We start from the raw sequence: 23,516 nt of genomic DNA on the forward strand, positions 1-23,516 counted from the left end.
CGAAAACATGACAAGCAAGAAGGATGAAAAAACTCAGAGTAACCAAACACAAAGTAGCTTAGACGGATGGATAAGCGATGGCGCTGCGGAAAAAATAAGAGGCGCAGAACCAGAAAAAATTGCAGAATGCATACTAGAGAGAGTAAGTGTCGAAAATAGAAGAAAGGAACTGGAATGGGAACTAATGCTGAGTAACACGCTAAATGACATTGTTGAAACAAACATACGAGGAAACAACATGATAATAAAAAAGATGGAAGAAATGCAAATAAAATGTGAAAAAAAAAACAGAAAACTGCAAAAATTGCGAATACCAAAAAGAAAATGAAAGAAAAATCAGAGACGAGATGAAAGCAGAAAGAAGAAAGTGGGACGAGGAGAGAGAAAAATTGTCAGAAAGATGCCTGAAAGCGGAAAAAAAAGTGAGGGAGCTAGAATATAAAATAAGCAGGGAGAGCGAAGTATACGAAGAAAGACAACCTGAGCAAAACAAAAAGAGAAAATACTGCAACGCGGATTACGTACTCGATTGCTATAATAAAGAAATATTGCAAGATCAGGAACTGAAAAAGGATCAAGAAAAAAGAAAAAGAAAAAGGAGCATGGTGACTAGACCCCGCGAGGAAATGAAAAAGATGAGAGAATGAAAAATGGAGAAATCAAAAAGCAAGAGAGAGAAAATGAACCCAGGCTATTAACAGAGAGTGAATACTAAGAAGAAATGATAAGAAAAAACAAAAAAAGGCTGATAATAAGAATTACGCATAAATACAAGAGTAACAATGAAGCAATAAGAGTAATAGAAGAAAAACTTGAACAGAGAATAAAATGAAGTACGGTTGGACGAAGCGAAGAAGGTTTAATCATATTAAATTTAAATACATGGGAAGAAAAAAGTATTATAATGAGTAACAAGTGGAAATTAAGAGGAACGGAAGTGTACTTGGAGAATAAATTGAAAGAAAGAGAGAGGGAAGTAAAAAAATGGTTGAAAGAAATTGAAAAGACAGAAAAAGCGAAAGGAGTAATGGCCAAAACAGGATACATGAAAATTTGTGTAAATTACAACTGGCGGTACTGGGATGATAAGAGGGGACTAATAAGAAAAATAGAAAAAAGTGAATGAAATAAAGAAAACATCTCAATCAGGGAGAAAGAAAAGAAAAAAAGAGGTGAAAAAAAATCAGTAAATACAAGTAAAGAGTGCAAAAACAAGAGAAATAGAGAGGTCAAAAATGAAGTGAATAAAAAAAAAATAAGGGTAAAAAAAAATAATAGTAAGTTCAACAAAAAAAGAGAGTGTAAAGACAATAAAAAGAGAAGTAACGAAAAAAAAGATAGTGATAGTGAAGAATAGTATATTGTGCCACAAGGGACGAAAGTACTACATTCTGTCCCGCGTGTGTGATTGCCACCCGAGCCGAAGGCGAGGGTGGCAAACACGCGGGTGAGGATGTAGTACTTTCGTCCCGTGTCACACATACTATTTTTTCTCCTGCCAAGCCGAAAATTCGCGAATCTTTTAATGCAATAGCATCGTAGGTAATCATGGAAGGGGTCCAGGGGCGAAGCCCCGGCGGGGGGTTGGGGGGGGGGAGCGGAAGAAAAAATACAATTTAAAATTATTATTTAAGTAAAGATATTAAAAGAATTAATTTTGTGTTATAACTTCAAATATTCATATTGATAAATATTAATAGTAATTATAAGTATTCATTTCTTAATAATTATGGATAATCTTAATAATAATATTAGATGATAATTTTAATATAAGAATAATTCTAGTGACTTGGTGATTTAACATATTTTATGTAAATCAACCTTTTTTTGGTACAATATGATAATTTTTGAAATTTTAAAACTATAACATTGTTATGTCGCAATAACTATAATGCTTTGGGTTGCATCTGGCAGGTGACACTACTTGTCAGATAAAACAGAATTTGAATATGTTAATTAGTTACATTTATAATTTAAATTTATATTTATATTTTATATAGATTTAGAATTTCTATTTGATTTAATATTTGATTTAATTGCTGAGTTTGGTCGTTGAGTGCACATGTGTCTTCGAAAGAGAAACTTTAATCTCAAGAAAATAATACAAAGGAATATAGTATTAGGTTCTGAAAAACCATAAAATCTTCGAGTAAACACAGAACATGTCCTTGCCACATTGACAACTTCAAGTCCTTAAAAAAAAAGCCATAAAAGACACGTGTGGAAAGTCAACGGTCTCTTGTTCTCTAAAAAACAAGGCACTTCAACTGAATTTAACAACAAATAAATAAATAATAACTTATTTATCCACTTTATTTTAAGTAACTAAATAACATAAATAATGAGTATTTAGACGCTACAACATGTGTATATATGTATGGATTTAATGTCACAATGGTTTTAGACAAATTTAATTACATATGAGAATAATTGAATAGTAAATGGTATTAAATTGAATTTACAAATGATTAGCAAATATTTAAGTAAAATCCGCATCTGATATAATTTATTGAGCAGACAATACTTTAAAAGCCTTTTAAAATTATAACACGTTAATTGATTCTAATGAATATATGTTAATTAAATTATAAATAATAGATAAGGATAATCATTGTTAACAACGATCTGATATTATGTTATCATTACTGTCTGTACCTCGACCAGGTTTTCTGCGGTTTCCCTAGGTCGCTGTGCTGAATTTAAAGCCAGGTAAATACAGGTACATGAATATGTAAGCCGGCCGCAGCCGCAAATAATAAGTGTTATATAAAAGTAAGTTTATATAAGTACATGTAAGATAGTATATTACGCACTATGTATAAGGGTAGTTCTAGCAATAGTATAAGTGTATACGTGTAACCATAGTGGGGGAAAGTGAAGCTGAGGAGTCAGAGTTGAGACTTTGTGACTTCACTTCTCCTCGAGATCTGTAACTATTCACTCCATCTCTCCGATTTCTAAATAAACATCAACATAAAGTTCAATTGAACTCTTATCAATTAAAATCATACCTTGCCACACAATCTCAATCAGTAATTTTTTTAGTATATTTCAAATTAAATTATAAAATAAAATCCCGCGTGACAATAAACAACCCACTTGTCCACGAGGTGTCATCATCAGCGAATCTAGTAACCTCGCAGGACATAACAACATTATCATATCACAGTTATAGCATTATATTACGCTTATAACATATCACTCTAATATTATTTAATGTAATTTATAGTAAGATGATTAATAGTACACTTTTCGATTTTGACGACAGGAGATATTAAATTCAACACATCCAACTCTTCATTATTTGTTTCAGTCTCAATACCCGTTTTAGATTTTGTACTTTTGTTATTGCGTACTATGCCTTCAAATGTGTTAGAGAGAGAACGTACAATGCGTGAGAGCCGATGTAGGCACTATTGCGCGTGCGCGTTCATTTATTCCGAGGATAGAAACTGCTGCTTTATTCCGGCTGCAAGCGGAAGGAATTTGAATTTTCGGCTTAGGCAGGAGAAAAAAAAATTGTAAAGTGATGTGCTGGAATATTGCAGGCACAAAAGATTACAGTGAAATTAATAAACTAGTAGAAAAATATGACGTAGTATCCCTGATTGAGACATGGGTTGAGGAGAAAGACATAGAGAAAGTGAAATGTAGACTGAGTAACGAAATAAAGTGGTGGGGTAAACCAGCAGTCAGAAAAGAAGGGTGTAAAAGAGGTAGAGCGAGCAGCGGGCATATAATAGGTATTAAAAAACTATATGAGAAAGAGTGGGAAATAGAGGAATGGAACCACGGGTTTGTGATAAAAAACAATGCGAAGAGTGAAATAATAATAACTGTGTACAACAATGTGGGAATAAATAAAATAGAAAAAGAGATAAAAAAAACTTAGTAAGAAAGTTTGAGTGCAGTCATGAAAAAATAATAGTACTAGGGGACATGAACGCGAGAATAGGAAAATTTACGGTGTCGAGTGTAAATGAGAGTGATGAGAGTCAAAGAAAATCAAAAGACAAGAAATTAAACGTGGAGGGTAAAAAACTATTAAAGATGTGCGATGAATTAGGACTAAAAATATTAAATGGCGCGACTAATGGCGATAGAAAAGGTGAAGTGACCTTTATAGGTGGTAAAAACAAGGACTGCTGCTCAGTATTAGATCTAGCTCTAATATTAGACAGAGGAGAAAATGAAAGTATAAAGGAATTTAGAGTTGTAAAAAGAATTGAGTCAGACCATCTACCAATTCATGTAATAATAAGAAGAAAGCGAAAAAGAGGTAAATACACAAAAAGGACTAACGAAAAACACAGAAGCAAGATTAAAATGGAAAAAAGATAAAGCAACAGAATATATGGAGCAGGCATACAACAAATGGAGCGAGAAAAAAGAGGCAAAAGAAGAACTAGAGTGGACAGATGTGAAAGAAATAATATATGAAGCAGCAAAAACAACAAAAATGAACATAAAATCAAGAAATGGAAAAGGATGGAGTAATAAAAGAAGGGAATGGTTTAACGAAGAATGTAAAACAAAAAGAGAAAAAGTATGGAAAAAATTAAAGAAGATGCTCAAAGAAAATGAAAATATTGAGATAAAAAAAGAATATTCAGAAGCAAAGAGAGAGTGCAAAAAAATAATCAAAGAAGCGAAAGAAAATTGGTGGCAGGAGAAAAAGAAAGATATAGACAAAGCAAAAGATATGAACAAATGGTGGGAGGCGGTGAACAAATTCAGAAAGAAGAGAGAAAAAAAAGAAATGGGAGAAAAAATAAACGGTGACAGATGGGTAAAACACTTCTCGGAGCTATTAAATAATAAAGAAGAGAAAAGCAATGAAAACAGAGACAAAAACGTAGATGCAGAAGAAGAAATTGGCATTGATGATGACGATATCAACACAGAGTTCAGCAGAAGAGAATTAATGAGAGCTATAAAAAAACTTGGAAACAACAAAGCACCTGGAGAGGACGGAATAGCTGCGGAATTTATAAAAAACCTACCAAGAGAAATAAACGAGGACATAAGAATAATAATAAATAAAATATGGAATGAAAGTAACATACAAGCAGGATGGGAAAAAGCAAGAATTGTTACAATACATAAAGCAGGAGATGTAAATGTAACAGAGAATTATAGAGGAATCTCACTTTTGGACATAGGGTATAAAATATTAACAGCAATGATGGCAGAAAGGATAATGAATTGGACGGATAGAGAGGGAAAATGAAGGAAAGCCAAGCAGGATTCCGTAAACGAAGAGGAACAAGAGATCACATATTTACACTAAATGCACTAATAAACAATAAGTTAAAAAGTAAGAAGAAACTGTATGCGTGTTTTATAGACCTAAGACAAGCATTTGATACGGTAGATAGAGAGATATTAATGAAGAAGTTAAAAAATATAGGAATTGGAGGAAAAATGTACAAGATGATAAATGTGATATATGGAAAAACAACATGTGAAGTAACAATAAATGGAGCGAAAACAAAAGAATTCGAAGTAAATCAGGGAGTGAGGCAAGGATGTGCATTAAGCGCAGTGCTATTCAATATTTTCATAGACGATATGGAGGACGGAATGATAAAAAAAAAATATTGGAGGTACAGTGATGGGAAAAACAAAAATCTTTATATTAAAATATGCGGATGATGGAGTAATAGTAGCGGATAATCCTGAAGAACTGAGTGAAATGATAAGGGAACTAGAAAAATACGTGGACAAAAACAAATTAAAAGTAAATGCAAAAAAGACAAAGATAATGGTGTTTAGAAATGGTGGAAGGGGAGTGTACAAAAAGTGGTGCTATAAAGGAGAAAAGTTAGAAGTAGTGAGCAGTTTCAAATACTTGGGATATACATTTACTACAAAAAACAGTCACAGTAGACACATGGAAATGATGAAAAATAAAACAAACAAGGTAGCAAACGCTACATGGGGAGTAATAAAAAGAACAGAGAGAAACAATATTAAAGATAGGATGTACTTATACAACACGTTAGTAAGAGCAGGATGCTTATATGGAGTCGAAATATGGGGAAGTGAAAAAATAAACAGAACGACAATAATGCAAAACAAGTTACTGAGAATGGCTTTAGGAGTGAACAGAAACACACCAGGATACATAGTGCAAAAAGAAACTAGTAGTGAAAAAATAGAAGTAATAGTGAAAGAAAGGTTGTGGAGATACATAACTGAAATAATAAGAATGGATGAGAACCGATGGCCAAAAATATGTTTAAGAGAAGAAATAAGATGTATGATAAACAAATGTCCAACTAGATGGGGAAAACAGATAAGAAAACTAACGAAAGAAATGAAATGCGAAAATGTGATAAAAATGATATATGACAATGAAGAAGTGGGAGTGATAGAAGAAGTGATAAAAAAAGGGTTAAGAGAATATAAAAATCAAATTGAGGTGGAGACAATGGAAAAAATAAAAGTATCAAGCTACAACAATATCTACAAGGACATAATAACAGAGGAGGAAAATAAGGAGTATTGGAATGACAAAGAGGTAAAAGGTGAAGATAAAGAAATTTGGGCGAGAGTGAGATGTGGAAATATCACGCGAGCAGGAAAAAAAGGAATAAGTGATTGGTCTTGTAGGGTATGTAAAGAGAGTGAAGAAACTATAGAACATATATTGACGTGTGATAAGATAAAAATAAAACTAAGTAGTGAGGGTAAAGAAATGATGACAGAGTGGGATGAGCATAAAGGTAGTGAAAAATCAATGGAAAAAAAAATAGTGGAAAAATTAAAAGGAAAGTTATGTAAGAATTTTTGTAAAATAATAAAAGAAATAGAAATAATAGTAAAAATTTTGTAAAACACAATATTAAGTGATATCAATAAAACTTATTTATTATTTATTTATCAAAATTTTCTCTATTATTTTATAAATCATCTTGTAATTTTCGTTTTTTACCGTACACTTTTTTTCCACGAATTTGAGCATTTTTTCTTTTCGTCGCTTCTTTCTTTTTCTGTTGTTTGGCAATTTTACGTCTTGCAGCCAACTCTGGATTTGTGATAAACTGAAAAATACAAAAGTAAATTATTATTAATTATATATATTATTAATTTTTTTATAGATTTAATTTATATAAAGTAAAATCAATAAAAAAAAATTACCAGCTGCTTTTGATTTTTCTTTCGCTCAGCTTTTTTTATCTCTATCTTCTGTTGAACCTTTACAAGTAATGAATTGTAAAGCTCATCACCAACTCTTCTTTTTATCAATTTTCCAACTTCATGGGATAATTGTCGCAATGCTTCACTTGATTCTTCTGTTGTCAACATTTCTCTTACAAGTGGTGACATTAATTGGAATAAAATAGGCTTCAAAAATGGATCAATGTCTATTGTTGTTACTACTCCCGCGATCCATTTGAATACAGCTGTTCTCTGAAATAATTAAAATTTTATAAGTATAAAAAATTACATGAAAGATTATGATTTTGAAATCAACTGACATTTTATAATTTTTTTTATTTTTCTAACAATTTAATTACTATGAAGAAAATTACACATGTAGATATTAAAAAAAATTATAACTGCAAATTTTTGAAAACTTTTTTTTCATCGTACACGGAAAAAACAAGATGACACTGTATATCATCCTAGATTATACTGAGTGAAAAAAATTCTAAGATAGTAATTAGTATAATCCAGATTACAATGAATATAATCCAGATTACAGTGAATATAATCTAAATTACAATGAGTATAATTCAGATTACAATGAGTATAATCCAGATTACAACGAGTATAATCTAGATTACAATGAGTATAATCCAAATTTCACGCAGTATAATCTAGATTTTTCTAGTTATTATCTGAAATTTTTTTTTACCACAGATATCACTGAGTATAATCTGAGATGATATCCAGTGTCATCTTGTTCTTTTCGTGTACCTAATTGATTTATTGTAAACATTTTAAAAATTGCCAGATGTCTGTTGATTTCAGTATCATAAAAGATTGCAATATTTAAAAAGAAAAAAAATTTGTTACTTACCACATGCGGTGATTTTGAATACTGCCTAATTTCAAAATTAACAGACCTCTTTAGTCTTTTTAATAACCAGAAAATAGATATGTTAGTTGCAGTATCTTCACTTTTATCTGGCGTGTCATTACTCCAAGGTATAGATTTAATTACTCGAGCAATAAATACTAAATTTTTAACAACTTGGTCAGATAATTCTTCTACATTCATCTCTGGGTATAATTGTGCGATCAGATCTAAACTAAGACTCCGCAATGTTTTTATGGGATTTGAATAAATATATCCTTTTATAATATTATTACTTATACTCTTTAAGTCTTTCTGTTCTCCTTCTTTTTCATCATCGCTCTCTTCATTATCTTCATCATCATTTTCATCTTCACCATCATCATCGTCATCATTGACATCACCACTATCTTTAAGTTGTTTTACTTCGACATTTTTACTTTTCGACTCCTGAATAATTTTAATCAACTTGTCTTCATCAATAGCTGCCAAAATGAATCCAATTTGCTGAGTCGCTGCCAATCTGACCCACAAATGCGGGTGTGCCAAAAAGGATTGCGCGTACTCAGCAAGAGATTGTACTTGATCAACATACTTATCAGACTTCAAAAAAACTTGACAGTAAGAAGATATTTTTAACGTCAACTGCAAAGTTTGAAACACGAGGTGATCTTTGACTCTATCTAAATCTTTTATAGTAACTTGATTATTTCTTCTAGTTTTCTTCATCACAAACTTGCCTTCTTTCTGATTCTCAGAGTCACTAGCATAAAACTGTTTGAGTATCAGCGGTAAGAGCTCTTCTAAATGTGCCTCAAATGCTTCTTTTTTAACAGCCACAAAAATTCCACAAAGTTGGACAGCAAGACGCCTGTGTAATAAATTGCTGTCTTTCAACCACTGTAGAACAATCTCAAACAGTTTAAGACATTGATTATGATTAACGCGAGTAATTAAAACTTTGACACACTTAGCAGCGAATTTACAACAAGTAGGATCTTCATCGTTGACGAGTCTAGCACCAACCATGAGAAATATTAATGCAGATTGTTTGATAAGAATGTCTTCTGGGAATCCGTTGATGATGTCATGGATCATTTCTAGAGCACTCATACGTCCCGGTTTCAATTCATAGCTCAGTTGAGCCAAATAGAACGACAAGTGCTTCTCCAATTTCTTTCCAAGAGGATATTCCATAAGGAATTTGTAAAACACTTCTCTACATTGTTTTTGGACATCAACAGAATCTGAAGTTACGCTAAGAACAGCAACTTTTTCAATCACTTGGTGTATTTCCGACGCCTTTATTTTTCTTTCTATAATTGCTTTTATCAAACTGAACGCAGTAGCACGTCGTTCGTTGTTATAAAGATCCTGTTCTATGTACAAAATCAGAACTTTTATTTGGTCAAGAGTCATATTAAAATTCTTCATATCTCTAACAAAAGTGGACATTGTTTTAAACGCTGCTGTCACTAGCTCAAAGTTATCTCCTTTTGCCAATCCAGCAGAACCATACTTGTGAAGAATACTGAAGACTGTTTCGCAAATGCCTTCGATGTGCTGAGGAGTAGAATCCAAATTCATAAGTAGAATCTTGTTGATACACTGGAGAGACAAAGTACTTAGTTTAATATGTTGAGATTTCAAATTGTCAGCTATGATTGGCACAAATGGATTCATTAAAAATTTAAACTCTGCTCCGGTGACTTTGTCTCGTTTCAGAAGAATGTGGAGCAGTTTCATAGCGAATTCTGTTATCACGTGTTCGTTAGCATCAGCAGAGGTTTTAGAAGCGGTTTTGATTCCCATCCGTGATTTAGGTGCAGCTGGAATAATGTAACAATCTGGTTTGTCAAGTTGTGGTTTATCAGATTTATTCTTATCAGATTTTTTATCTTCAGATTTTGAGGTCAAGCTGGAAATTCTTTTGGAAACTATACCATAAATAAATTTCAGGATCTGTTCGTCTTCAATGAAAGTATTGTCCGCTAATCCAACTGAAATGTTGTTTAAAGATTCTACAATTTTCATGAGAACTTTATGACTTCTAGTGCTACATAAAATTTCATAGAATGGTTGTACAAGATCTACAAGGCAAGATTCGTTGATAAATTCACCGAGAATACGGAAAATACTGATACTTTTAGTTGATTTTGCTTCAGAAACATTTTTCATAATGGCTTTAACTTCTTTTTCTTCTGAAGTCAACCCAAATAAATCAATTTTACAGACTTGCAGTATACTTTGAAGGTTTTCTTTGACATGATGAGATTGAAAATAAGGTTTCAATGAATTTAAAACTGCGTGGATCGTATAAGCAAGAACGTGAATTTGGAAACCTTTTGTCAAAAGAGAATTCATTTCTTTCAATAAGTAATGCAAGAAGTCTGGTCCAAGTGTTATCATTATCTTCTCAAGTATTTCACGCGTCGAACGTCTCACAGATTCCAAACGTGACTTCAAAAATGTACAGAGCTTCATGAAAATACCAGAAAGATTTCTATTAAGTATTGGTCCTGGAAGTTTTTGCAATAATTTAACAAGAGCAAGAGCTATTGGCACCCGCATCAATTCTTCTTCTTCTTTTTCATATCCACTGCGCTTTCTGTTGACTTTGTGGCTCAATTCGTGCTGAGTACGCGACAAAATTGAACGGTTTAGTTGCGGTAAAAGTGTGTGAGTGATATCAAAGACCAATTTTTTGGCAGCCGATTGAGAAAGAATTGACAATTTTTCCATAACAAGTTCTGCTGATTCTTCTTTCGTTTCTTCTGATACTTTTTCTTCATCTTTCGCCAGTTCTTCATCTAATCGTTCTTCAACTTCTTCATTATTTTCTTCTACTGTATCTTCCTCTGGTTTATTTTCTTCCGCATCAACAGTTTCAATTTCTTTTTCTGGTGCATCAATTGTCTTCTGATCTTCAACAATATTTTTATCAACGGTTTTCAGTTTAGCCAAATCGAAATGAAAAGCATCTAAAATAGCGATAATTATCCTGATAACTTGCCTCTGAAACTCATTAACTTTATTAATTTTATACAAATAATATTTCAATATCACTGAGTACTGATGCCAAGGCAATAACCTGCAGATAGTTCCAATAGCTTCAATAGCAGCATCAACGATACTATTTTTGGAAGCGTAAGTTTCATCACAAAGAAACGAAGAAGCCAGTGGAAAAATAAACTGCGTCAAAGTCTTGATATTTGGACACTTCGTTAAAGTTTTTGCAAAGCTACAAAATTTAAGCAAAGCTCTTCCTCTCCTACCCACCTGAGAATGCTGAAGATTTTCAAAGAAATCAACTTCTGGATCATTTTTATTTGTCAGAAAATGAAGATCACGGAAAACAGGATGAGCGTCAGAGCAGTTCATAGACAAAGTACCGAGAAATGAAATAGATTGTAACTTAATGTGGTTATTTTTACTCTTAATTCCTTCTCTAATCAAACTTAATATCGTATCTTCAATTAAATATAACCTGTCAACATTATTCGACTTGTACAAGTTGATTAATTTCACTCCCAAAGCATTTATGCACCATCTAGATTCACTTCGCAGCGCTAAATCTGTTTCGTGTTTCAAGAAATGATAACAATTGTACAAAACAGCAATTCCAAATTCGAGAGTAAGCGTTTTTAAAACTTCATCATCTTGGCTAGATATAATTGAGTTTATTTGTTGGAAAGTTTCAAGCCTTTTTTCACAATCTGGTTGTTCGACCCATCGTGGACTCATAGCATTCAAAGATACCAAAAGCTCCATATTGCGCATCATTATTTCTTTGGAAACCGTTTCAGTGTCCGTTGAGTTCGAAGCTATTGTCTTAAATATCTCTAATAGATTTTTTCTTAAAGACACTGAAGAAATGTAGAACAATAAAGGCAAAAGAGACTTCAAATGTTCTTGAGGTTTGTCCACATTCTTCAGTAAATTCGTTATAGTAATGAGAAGTTGATCAATTATTTGATCAGATTCTCCTCTGGACGCCCGTTTCACTGAAATTGGTATTAACAAATGAGTTAAAGTGTTGGATGTTTCAGGATCGAGACTCAATTCTGAAATTCTGGACAGTATCGCAGCCTCGATTTTCTTGACATTCATTTTGGACTTTTGCAACCTTCGTTTCAGGAACTCTAGAACATCTGGAACGTAAGGCAAGAGTATCGCAGATCCGTAATTGATAAACTTTCCGGGCAAGGCAGTATCTGCGTTGACTTTTAAGATATTCGTCGGCTTCAACGGGACAACAGGCAATGTGTCAGCTTCATCTACTTCCATTTTCTCATAATCTTGTAAAGTTAACAAATTATTGATCATTTCGAGAATTGTATTCACAACAGAGTGATGAGTCTTTTGTCCTAGAAGCAGCTTCATAATAAAAGGCAAGCATATTATGTTCTGATCATCTTCTTGATACTTTATAAGGAGACAGTGGTATCGCGGATTTTGACACCATGCATTGAAAAGTTTCAAGAGAACTGTAGGACTGTAGACTCCTTCAGTTGGTAATTTTTCAAGCCAAGGAAACACCGCAACATCAAACAAAGCATCTAGTTCTACTTGAGACCATTCGTATGTTTCAAAGTGCTCGAAAAATCTTCCGAGGATTCCCATGCAAGTATTTTTCAGCTCTTTTATGATCGATAAAAATCCTGAAAGGACATTTTTCGAGCGATTTAAGATGCCGTTTATTTGAGCCAAGGCACAAAAAAGAATCGCGAGAAGTCTGGGCAGTAAATTCTTCGACATTTTCCCTCCAAATTCTTCAATCAGTATTGACAGCAAATTAATAGCGCTTCTTAAACGTTCCGGATGAATAATAATGTTGGACAGATCTACATTCTTAGTTATGTCAGTCGTGAACCTTCTTATGTCTTTAAACTGATCATCAGCAAAGAAGTTTATTTGGTACTTTTCAAATGGCTTACAAGCCATTTTTGCAAACAACATCATTTCTTCTTCCTTCACTCCCATCAAAAACCTTATTATTATTTTTCTTCTCGCCAATCCTCCAGCAGCACCAGCAGCGCGTCCTGTACCACGAGTCACCATTTTGGCGTAAATAAGTCTCATAATAATTGGCATGATAACTGGCCGGTCCTCGGGCTTTATAGTTTCAGATGGTGCGTGATCATCAACGACTTTAAAACGTGCTAATTCGTTCCTTAAATTTTTCTCGTCTGTTAATCCGTACAAGTGTTCCTTGTAAGGGAGTAACTCTTTTTGTTTGTACGTGAAGATACAATCTAAAACAGCTTTTTGCAACTCCATGTTCTTTGTTTTTAATAAATCCATGTAAATGTCATACATTTCTCGTTCTCGGTACAAAGATCTCGGGTTGTGCATCTGTGAAAACAATTTCAATTGAGCTAAAAGCAGTTTGAAATTTGATGTCTTACCACCCATTTTTACTGAATCCATTTTCTTTATCGGTAAATCTTCTTTTTCAATTTTTTTATCATCAGTCTTCTCAGAGTCTTCTTTACTTTCTTCTTCTTCGTCATCGTCAAGATTTTTAAGCTCTTTTACAACTTCTTCATCTCCTGTTTTGTCTAAATCTTTTTTCTCAATGCTAAAAGATTTGGCACTGTCAGAATTAGATGTAGAGTAATTACTTTCGACAAAATTTATAAACAAAACCGTCAAGTCTCGGTTTCGCGTTTCAGAGTAGTCAGGAAACTTGTTCATACACGTCCAGAGTAAAGTTTTGTAATTATTATAGTCAGGTTTATCATTTGTGATTAATGATTTTGATAAATTATTAAGAATTTCACAAGAAAATAACTCGCTGGTACAAGAGTTAGGCGTGTCAAAATTTTTTTTTAATTCTCCCAGAAAAGTTGGCCAAAAATCCGTAAACTCTCCAGTTGCGTACGTAGCAATTATTTGGCTGACTGGCTCCCAGAGCAGTGTAAAATTTACGAAGAAATTTCCAAGCAGAAAATGCAATGGTCCATGATCATATGTCGGATGTAATTCAACTAAACTTCTGGATTTGAATGACAGTGCTTGCAAATGAGATAACCGATCTCGGTAGCTCTGAACAGAGACTTCGATACTCTCAGCCATGAACATAAGCTCCAAGACACTACTGGAATCGTTACTTTTATTAATAAAAATTTCTTTGACATCCTTGAAAAGATAGTAAAGATGACAAACAATCAGCCGAACATTTTGGTAAGGCGAAGCAAGCTTTTTTGCAAGATGAGTATTCATAGAATTAAAAGTTTGAGCATTGATATATTTATCCTTACATTTTGTAGATGAAATATGAGTGTAGAATAAATCAACTGCGTTCAAAATATTTGTATTATCCCAATACTTGGCAGTTAAAGTTTCAAAATTGATTGAAGATTCTTCCAGTAGTTGGCCAATTTCTTCTTCATTCAACAGATGAACAATAGATTCGAGAGTTAATAGAAAAGCGAAACTTTTCTTCTCGATTTTATTAACTGGCTCATCTTGAATCAGCTTTTCAAACATTGAAACTAAAACTTGCTTCAAAACTGTAACTAATTCTTGTCGCATTAAAATATTTATGTGGGGTAAAATGGTAATTATCTTCAAAGAATCTTCAGAAATACCGTCTGTATCTTCCCATTGTTTAAGTTTTTCAATTAAAGTCGTGACTGTATCGTTAGGATAAGCGCGAAGATCTAAATTAATTTTCCTCCATTTCTCAAGATCAATTCCGTTGAGTTTTGGTGGTGCTCTTACCGAGACGATTTTAGTAAACAAGCTCAAGTCTATATTAGTAAATTTTATCCTTAAAACACTTTGCTGAAGAGCTGCGGGAAGCACCCGGGTTTCGAATGATGAATGGTTGATGAGCTTTTCAATAAATTCAATCAAAATTTCTTTTTTTCTGATCGATAGAAGCTTTGAAGTTAATTTATGGGAAGATTCTTGTGATAATTGAATATTTTCTGCTAGTAACGTTGACACAGATAGCTCGATAAATTCATGTAAAACTAAATCACTTTTGCTTTCAAAGATAGAAATTCCTTTGATGATTAGCGAAGTTAGTAACACTGGATTTAACAACATCTTTCCACCTCTATGATTCAAAACAATTAGTAAAAGCTTTCCCAGAGGTACTAAAATTTTTTCATTTTCGCTTATCATGTTCTGATCCAGTGTCTGAAAAATAATATCCCAGAATACTTGACTGTGAGTTGGATTGATTGAATGATTTACACATTCAAATAGTTTACACAAAACTCCAAATGTTAGCTCAGAATCAATACTTTCATCTTCAAGAGCTTGGAAGTAAAGATTGAACATTTTTTCAGCACAAGAATGAAATCTGCCGGGAACTCCTGAGACAACTTCGAACAATAATTTACCACAACCGTGGACACCACTGGGCTTTTTTTTCAAAGCATTAAATAAAAGTCTTAAAAAAGTATTTTGATCTCTGCCAGTTATTTTTCTAGTGACGAAAGCAAAACTTTCAGCTGCAAAATTGTTGATGTATGCCCGCTTATCAGCTAGAAGAGGAAGTAAAATTTCGAAGGTCGTGTCAATATTTGTTACGAAGTAAGTCAACATGAATTTAAACAGGTACGCTAGATTAGTGAATGTGAACTCCAAGACGTCAGGATCTTGAGTATTGAGCAAGTCGATTATGATAGCTAGGAAGTCTGGAATGAATTCGTAGAATTCCTTTTGAAGATCTCGAGCTGCTGCCACAACCATCTCTAATATTGCTTGAAGATAAGCAGGGTCGTTTACTTTTAAATGATTTTTCAGCGAGTTTACCACCACCTGCTTGTGGTATATCAACTGTTCGAACGTGACTACATGTTTTACTTCATTTCGGAATCTTGTGTAGCCCTCGGTTAAATTTATCATGCTCCATTTTCGTAATGTTCTATTAAATGTAGTCACAAGTTCATCTTCGTCATCGGAATCTTCATTTTTGTGGCGAATACGGTGAAATACATCGACATTTATTTCCGCAATCCGGTCACCAAATCGTTTGAACTAAAAAAATAATTTAATTAAAAATTTGTTTGTTCGAATAATATTCTATAAATTTGTTATATATTAAATTGAGAAATCAAATCTACTATTACATGAATTAAAAAAAAAATTAACAAAAATAATAAATTGTTGTAGGTCAGTTATAATCACTATCAAAATAAAATTCGGTGTTTTTAAATGATACTGAAATTGAGAGACACCTAATAGTTTTTTCAATTTTTTTAATAAATTATAAAAAAAAATTATTAAAATAATTCCATCTTTAGAAACTCTAAAAAATTATAGATGCAATTTTTTTAAAATAATTTTTTACTCTTCGTTGACTATTCAAAAAAAATAGAAAAACTGTCTCGTGTCTACTAATTTTAGTGACATGTTTTTAAATATAAACAATTATAATCACATCTACCTAAATTTTAATATTATGTATTTTAAATTGTGAAAATTACCTTAAATGTATTAGTTTCTTTATGACGAACACGTTTCGCCTTCATTTTAATTTTTTATTAAAATTTTAAAAAGTTAGATAATTATTGACAAAATTTAAAGGTTAAGTAGACACTTTTCCACATTTAACACAAATCTTGCATTAATAAAACACACTTTGTATTTCTTTTGAATACAAATATAAAAAACTAGACTTCACAATAATTTTACTATTTTTTAATAGTTAAAACTATTAAATATTTGATATTTAAAAAAACACATGGTATCGCACACGTGGTATTAATGTGCCGATTATAAACAGATACTGATGAATGTAAATGTGTAAATAAAATTTTCGCTCCGAGACGAAGATTCCCGAGAATTGCGCGCGCAGCTGATGATTAATTTTGAATTCTAAATGGGATTTTAGAAAATCCTAAACTTATTATTAACTAAAAAAAAAATTTAAGATAAAATTTTTATTTTATTTATTATTTATTATTATTGTTATTGTTATTATTATCATAGATTATAGAAATTTATAAATGGATCGTTGATTGATTATTATGATTGTCTAGTTCCACAATAATAATTGAAAAAAAAAAAAAAATTATCTCAACAAAATGAAAACAAAAGTTTTTAAATTATAATTAAAATTAATCATTACAATCTAAAAAAAAAAAAAAATTAATAAATAACAAAATTAATATTTATACACATACATCCAGAGAATAATTACTTTATATATTTATATAAATCGGTTATTTTATAATTTATAATATACATTGGTATTTTTTCGTTCAACAGCCACAGAAGACTAGGTAGTATGTTTTATACTTTTACAGGAAAATATGTGCATCGTTTTCTTATCTTAAAAAATATAAAGCTATAGAAATGAATATATATTATATTTATAGTATATATATTAAATATATTTTTTAGAAAAATTTTTTGTAATAGTTTACCATATCAAATTAATATAATACTCATTTTAATTTCATGTTTTAATTTTCGAGTTATTTTTAAGAAATCCATTTCGGGATTTACCGTTATTATTTATTCTAATATTATGATCATAATTATTTTTATTATTAATTCTACGATGTTCGAATAAAACATCATCAGACTCGGTATCAGATTCAGAAATGGCCATTTTACGTTGTAGAAACGCTCCGCCGCTGTCATCATCATCTGCAAGATGCGGCTGAAGAAGTGAGTACCTAGTTGTCTTTTTCTTGAACCTCGTGCGACTCTTACCAGCGCAAATCCGCTGACAGAGACAGATGAAACTCCAAATGAAACCAATGAAAATTATCACCAGCGCCAGCAAAGCTATTATAACATACAAAATACTCCACTCGCAATTAGATTCTCCGTTTCCAAAGTACTTTTGTATCAAGTTCTGCATCCAGAAAGCTTCACACAAGCACTGCCGTGACTCTTCATCACAAACTCCATGATCCGAGCAATTATTTTGACAAATAACAGTGTCAATCGACGTAACTGAGAGTTGTAAAAGTCCCGAGTCTTGTTTGAACTTTTCTTTCAATCGATCCACCACTTCTCGCCCGGTCATCGAAGATTTTTTGTCCTTTCGTTCGACGTAAAATATCAAACAAGCGCGACCAGTGCGAGGTTCAGGTTTCAAGTCTCGTACAACGATCGAGACTTCTTCACGCAGCAGCATTTGTAATTTCACCACCAGAGAATTCTTCTGGGATTCTGTCAGTAAATGAGCTCCAATATTCAGAGTCATTTCAACAAGATGCAGTAGCTGGGGATCAGACTTAACAATAACTGACACAGTGTCTTCACTGCTCAGGCCCTGATCATCTGAAACTTTCAACTTGAACACATATCTTCCGGGAACAACATCTGTTACCATCAAAATCGGTGAGTGATTAGTATCGTCAATTATTTTACCAATAGCTAAGCTCGTCGGATCTCTTGTCCAAAGCCACTGGCTTATTCTCAAGTCATCCGTCGACTGGGATCCATTGATAATCAGCGCACTGACAGGAGCCATTACGATTTGATCTCCTCCAGCATTAGCTTTAGGTGGAGCATTTTTATTCTGCGTTACCTCAACTTTCACAGTATCCGAATCTTTGTTACCATTGTCATCAATGACAGTCAATTTAAAATTATAAACTCCCTTAGTTAATTTAGTAGCATTAGTGACCGATTTATTGGCCGCCGAAAACTCGGCTTTATTTGGACCGGACAATTGTTCCCAGTGATAAGAAACTATTTTGATATCATCTTTGCTATTGCTACCGTCAAGTTTTACTCTAGTCTGCGGTAGCGCTACAGTGATGTCTTTACCCGCTTGAGCTTTAGGCGGTCTATTTGTCGGTGGTTTAACAAATACGTGAACTTCTGCTGTTGAGTATTGATCGGAGTCGTCGGTTACTTTCAAAACAAACGTGTACATCCCTTCCTCCAGATTAGACAATTGCAAGTACGGCGTTCGAGTATTTTGCATATCAACAGCTTTATTTTGATCAGAAGGACTCTTGGTCCATTCCCAGCTCGCAATACCATGATCATCGGTACTTAAATTTCCGTTTAACGTTATCGTATTTTGTGGTAAGTAAATAATTATATCCTGTCCGGCGTTTGCACTCGGCGGATAGTCGATTAATTTAAGTACCGTTATATTCGCGGTTGTAAAATTAGTAACATGATCCGAATCCTCTACAGTCAACTTGAATGTGTAATTTCCCGCGATAAGATTGTCCAACTGCAGTGTTGGTGTATCCACAAGATTGGGCTGATAGCCAATGGGGCCTTGCTGTAGTTCCCAGTGATAAGAAACGACGCGATCGTCATCAGTACTCGAGGATCCATCTAGCACAGCGCCGGTGTTGGGTAATTTAACAATCTGAGACGCCGGAGAAATGATCACTATCGGCGGTTTGTTTATTCGCTTCGGTGGTAAGACACTGACATTAGCATAAGCTTCTCCATAAGCATTTGAGCTGGTTACCACCACTCGAAACTTGTACAATCCCTCGGATAAATTACTCAGCTTTACTGTGGGTAGATTTTGATCAGTCATTGTTCCCGTGTGTCCTTCCGGCTGGCTCAGTAAGCTCCAAACATAGTTGTAGTGCTCGTTACCCTGCTCGGCCGGGACAGTGAACGCCGACAAAGTAACCTGATTGTCAGGCAAACGGACCTCTTTGGACACCGCAGATACCACCAGCTGCTTTTTCACCACCGGCTTTACCTCCATACTCTGGGAATTCTTAGTATTAGACTTTACTTCCGTGTCCATCTCAAACTCCGGCTGTATGTCCTCGCAAACGCCAATCACGGCGGTTTTATCGTCATCAGGCGTGTGTTTAACACACACTTGGTTATCTTGACAATCGTTATTATCCATACAACTGATACCTGGCATGATGTTGCTATCACGATTAGATACCGCGTCAATTAAAAGCGGATTTGTGTCATAGAATTGTCCCAGCACGTCATTCCACGTAACGTCGTTTTCTACTGGTTTGATCAGCACCATACTTGGTGGGTCCACCAAATTAACAAATTCGGGCCGATATAAAGGCGCACATTTGTCCGAATGCTTGCACTTTACATGATAACACGTTGAGTTGAACATCAGCACCACGTTGCAGGTCGAAGTTGTGCAGCATGATAGAGCACATTGTTTTATTCCCGTAATATGAGGTATCCTTGTGTAATTACCGTAAGTCATATTGCCTCTTGGTGTGTAACTTTTGAATGTATGTGGGTATAAATCCGGGCACATTGTCTGCCATTTGTTCGTCCAATAATCCGTAGTGTAGTCTCCATTGCAAATGTTGAATAAAATAATCAAAAATAAAAACCATTCGATATTAAATATCATTTTAAAGTCTGAAACAAATGACAATATTTAAATATATATACTTTATGTCTTTTTAAATAAATTTAAGATTGGTAAATACTTAAAAGTAAGTTTTTTAAATAATGTTTTATTAAACTTACCGAAAAATTTATATGAAAGAATTTTAAAAATATATTTTGGTATAAAGTTTCAATAGTTTGTCGAGCATCAACTGATAAGATGTTACTGGCAGCATGTGCCACTTGCTGCAAATGTCTTTTTAATTTCTAGCTACTTTCAGATAGATATACAAGATATATGTATATTGATGTATGATTATAATTTATTTGTTTCTTTTTAGCTTTTTATTCACTGGCACGACTATGTTGAACTGTTGGTGACTAAGTCTTTGCAAATGTGTCGCTCGAAGAAATAAAGCTGCTTAACATATAAATTAACCAGTGAGATATCGTTATCAGAAAGTAACAGACATATACGGGTAATTACCATACTTCCTGGAGTCAAGCGGAATATGCCAGACCGCTGGAATAAAAACGTTTGTATCGATAAGCCTCCAACTGATACATCGCTATCAAATAATTATTATACGTATTTTATACTCTTGTTTTCAATATTAATTAGTTGTAATTTAAAATTATCATCTTCGTCGTCGTCATCATCATCATTAACATTGTAATAAACATCTAGCTTATGGTATATTTATTTTCTGCAAATAATAACTCAATTGCGTAATTAACACGTGTATTTTAGACAGCTGTCATCGATAAGCTGTCAACATAGAACAAAGGAGAGTTATTTATTCGTTTCACATTTTATTATTTAACTTTCATACACTCGAGGTAAAGACATTGTTTAATAATTATTTAATTTTTTTTTAATCAATAGTACATTTTTTTACGTGTTACACATATCTAATGTGTACATACACAATAATTCATTAGACTTACTTTCATTAGAAAATGAGTTTAAATTTCTTCTTTTCGCCGTCAGATGACACTACCTTTTTTGTTGGTAAACTAATCAATTTTAATAATATTTATTATTAAAACAAATAATTACAGTTTACATTTATTGTTGCGAGTTAAAATAAAACAATTATTTTTTATATTCTATTCATTAGAAGCTGTTATAATTTAGCTTACTAAATAAATTATTATAATTGTAAATCAGAATTCCGGTGACAATGAAATAGCATTTTTTAAGTGAAAAAAGACAAAGAAAAAAAACATTTGAGTGTAATCATGGCATCAGAGTGGTTTGAAAGAAAAATACGCTATTTAAGTGACTTTAATAATGAAACTGAGTTGAAAGATGAGTTGGAAGCGATTGAAATAAAATTAAAAAGTTTAACATCATTGGAATTGAAAACTATTGCTACCAATTTGGATTATTCCCGGCTTTTTTGTCAGCTAACCTCAAATCATGAAAGGTAATATTTATTTACCGTTACTCAATTGTCATTGTCATTACTGAAATTTTAATGATACTGAAATTGAAAGACATCTGATAATTTTTTTAACAAACAAATTATAGCAAGAAAATTTTATTGAAAAATTTAATTTTTAGAAGCTCTGAAAAATTATAAATGAGAAGAAGATTTTTATGAGTAATTTTTTATGTCTAGTTTATTTTTCATAAATTTTATTAACTTCAATTTTATTAATAATTTTAGCAGGGAGATTGTTCAACAAGTTTGTAATATCTGTATGACGTTATTCAGCGTCTCGGAATCTGGTGAAATTTTCCAGCGTCATCAAGCAGATCTGATGGAGCATTTGTCTCACCAGGAGTCGTGTGTCAAAAGATTAATTTTAAGCGAACTGAAAAAAGTAGCTGCGTCAAAGTCATCTCAGTTAATTGCAGATATAAATTTGTTGAATACCATTGTCCAGCGGATCGGGGACGACGAAATTAGCGTTGCTAAGCTGGCAATGAATGTCATCAAAAAGGTTGGTAGTGAACCAGCAGGTGCTAAAACACTTTACAGCGGGATTTTACTCCGTACTATCGCGAAGTTGGTTTCAAGAAACGACGAGGTAAGCTTCAGAGTTTATGAAGTTATTGTTGACATTGCAAAATCTTCGAAAGAATGCCTTGAAGCTTCTGTGAACTCTGGCTTGCTTGATAGTCTCATTAATATGTTAGCGAATGATGACGTTCTGCTGCAGCTAAATGCTCTCGAGGCTCTGACAGACCTCGCGACGTACGACGAGGGTCTGAATTATCTTGAGCAACGAGAAATATTGAATGATCTGAATAAAAAGATCTCAAACCCGGATGAGAACGCGCTCTCGAACCACTTAATCCCCGGGCTAATGAAGTTCTTTGGCAGCGTGGCTAAAAATCGACCCGACGAAATATTTGCTAAGTATCCGAATGTAGTTTATTCTCTGTTCGAGTTAATCGAAACGACTGATAATAATATTTTACTGATGAACGCCTTGGATACTTTAGGCTACGTCGCGTCGACGATTGACGGTAAATATGCGCTGCAAAATTTAGGAAAGCCAATGGAGCTGGCAATGAATAAAATAGCTGTAATTATTAATAAAATGCCCACGGAAGTTCGACTCGGTGCGTTAGATAATTTATCGCTGATTTTACACGTCGATCCATCGAAGCAAAATAATCGCATCAGCTCGTTAATAAAATCGTGGTTTGGTTTTCTTGGTGATGATCCAATGAAAATAATTGTCGAGTTGTGTAAGCAACCGTTTTTTGACATTAAACAATCTAGTTTGAAAGTACTACTAGAAATAGCGTCTCATCCGTGGGGCCAGCACTACATTGCTATTTACCCAGGTCTTACAGAATTTTTATTAAATAGAAATTCTGAAACTTTTAAAGAGTGTAAAGAAATAAAATTTGATATTATTAAATGTCTTGTTGGTTTTGATGGTTTTGATAATGCGACAATGCAAAAAATACAAAAATTTATAACCGAAGGTCCGTTTTTTGTTGACGCTGAAATGGAGGTTGCTGCCGACGGTTCATAATGTTAATTATTTTATTCTTAGTTTATTTGAGGCACCAGATTATTAAAAATAATTCATATAATAGTGGTTTATTTGTTTATTACTTTCTTTCATTAAAATATAATTATTATAATAATTATTATTACTTATTACATTTTATAAATAAATCACATTGTAAAAAAAAAAAAAAAAAATATTAATGTATCAAAATAATTTATTTATATACCTAAAATTAAATGAACTACGA

General features: G+C 32.9%; 3 protein-coding genes across 4 annotated transcripts; 1 reads left to right on the forward strand and 2 right to left on the reverse strand.

The window, feature by feature from the left end:
- Nucleotides 1-6,847: 6,847 nt before the first annotated feature.
- On the reverse strand, nt 6,848-16,730 carry LOC141536621 (small subunit processome component 20 homolog). Its single transcript, XM_074257269.1, has 4 exons — nt 16,471-16,730; nt 8,030-16,021; nt 7,144-7,416; nt 6,848-7,046 (listed from the first exon to the last, which is right to left on the reverse strand). Exons 1-4 carry the CDS (start codon nt 16,513-16,515, stop codon nt 6,906-6,908), a joined length of 8,451 nt encoding a protein of 2,816 aa, XP_074113370.1. The 5' UTR covers nt 16,516-16,730; the 3' UTR covers nt 6,848-6,905.
- Nucleotides 16,731-17,156: 426 nt separating this feature from the next.
- On the reverse strand, nt 17,157-21,194 carry LOC141535731 (dyslexia-associated protein KIAA0319-like protein). 2 transcript variants are annotated; one of them, XM_074255827.1, is made up of 3 exons: nt 20,781-21,194; nt 20,435-20,711; nt 17,157-20,323 (listed from the first exon to the last, which is right to left on the reverse strand). In XM_074255827.1, the coding sequence occupies exon 3, from the start codon at nt 20,313-20,315 to the stop codon at nt 17,445-17,447; it is 2,871 nt and encodes a 956-aa protein (XP_074111928.1). In that variant the 5' UTR covers nt 20,316-20,323; nt 20,435-20,711; nt 20,781-21,194; the 3' UTR covers nt 17,157-17,444. The 2 variants fall into 2 exon arrangements, with proteins under 2 accessions (XP_074111928.1, XP_074111929.1); XM_074255828.1 differs by having other exon boundaries at nt 20,435-20,714.
- Nucleotides 21,195-21,356: 162 nt separating this feature from the next.
- LOC141535733 (26S proteasome non-ATPase regulatory subunit 5) lies at nt 21,357-23,463 on the forward strand. Its single transcript, XM_074255832.1, has 2 exons — nt 21,357-21,723; nt 21,967-23,463. Exons 1-2 carry the CDS (start codon nt 21,536-21,538, stop codon nt 23,288-23,290), a joined length of 1,512 nt encoding a protein of 503 aa, XP_074111933.1. The 5' UTR covers nt 21,357-21,535; the 3' UTR covers nt 23,291-23,463.
- The last annotated feature ends 53 nt before the right edge of the window (nt 23,464-23,516 follow it).

The sequence above is a fragment of the Cotesia typhae genome, unplaced genomic scaffold, assembly GCF_013202065.1.
Source record: "Cotesia typhae breed Kobodo isofemale line unplaced genomic scaffold, CoteBio_Ctyphae scaffold_152, whole genome shotgun sequence".
NCBI classification, from domain to species: domain Eukaryota; kingdom Metazoa; phylum Arthropoda; class Insecta; order Hymenoptera; family Braconidae; genus Cotesia; species Cotesia typhae.

Coding starts and splice junctions, on each gene's coding strand:
- LOC141536621 (XM_074257269.1), bottom strand. CDS start 16,515: ATGAAGGCGAAACGTGTTCGTCATAAAGAAACTAATACATTTAAG. Junction 16,022..16,470: donor AAGAAACTAATACATTTAAG/GTAATTTTCACA, acceptor TTATTTTTTTAG/TTCAAACGATTTGGTGACCG. Junction 7,047..7,143: donor AGAAAAATCAAAAGCAGCTG/GTAATTTTTTTT, acceptor TGTATTTTTCAG/TTTATCACAAATCCAGAGTT.
- LOC141535731 (XM_074255827.1), bottom strand. CDS start 20,315: ATGATATTTAATATCGAATGGTTTTTATTTTTGATTATTTTATTCAAC.
- LOC141535733 (XM_074255832.1), top strand. CDS start 21,536: ATGGCATCAGAGTGGTTTGAAAGAAAAATACGCTATTTAAGTGACTTT. Junction 21,724..21,966: donor CTAACCTCAAATCATGAAAG/GTAATATTTATT, acceptor TAATAATTTTAG/CAGGGAGATTGTTCAACAAG.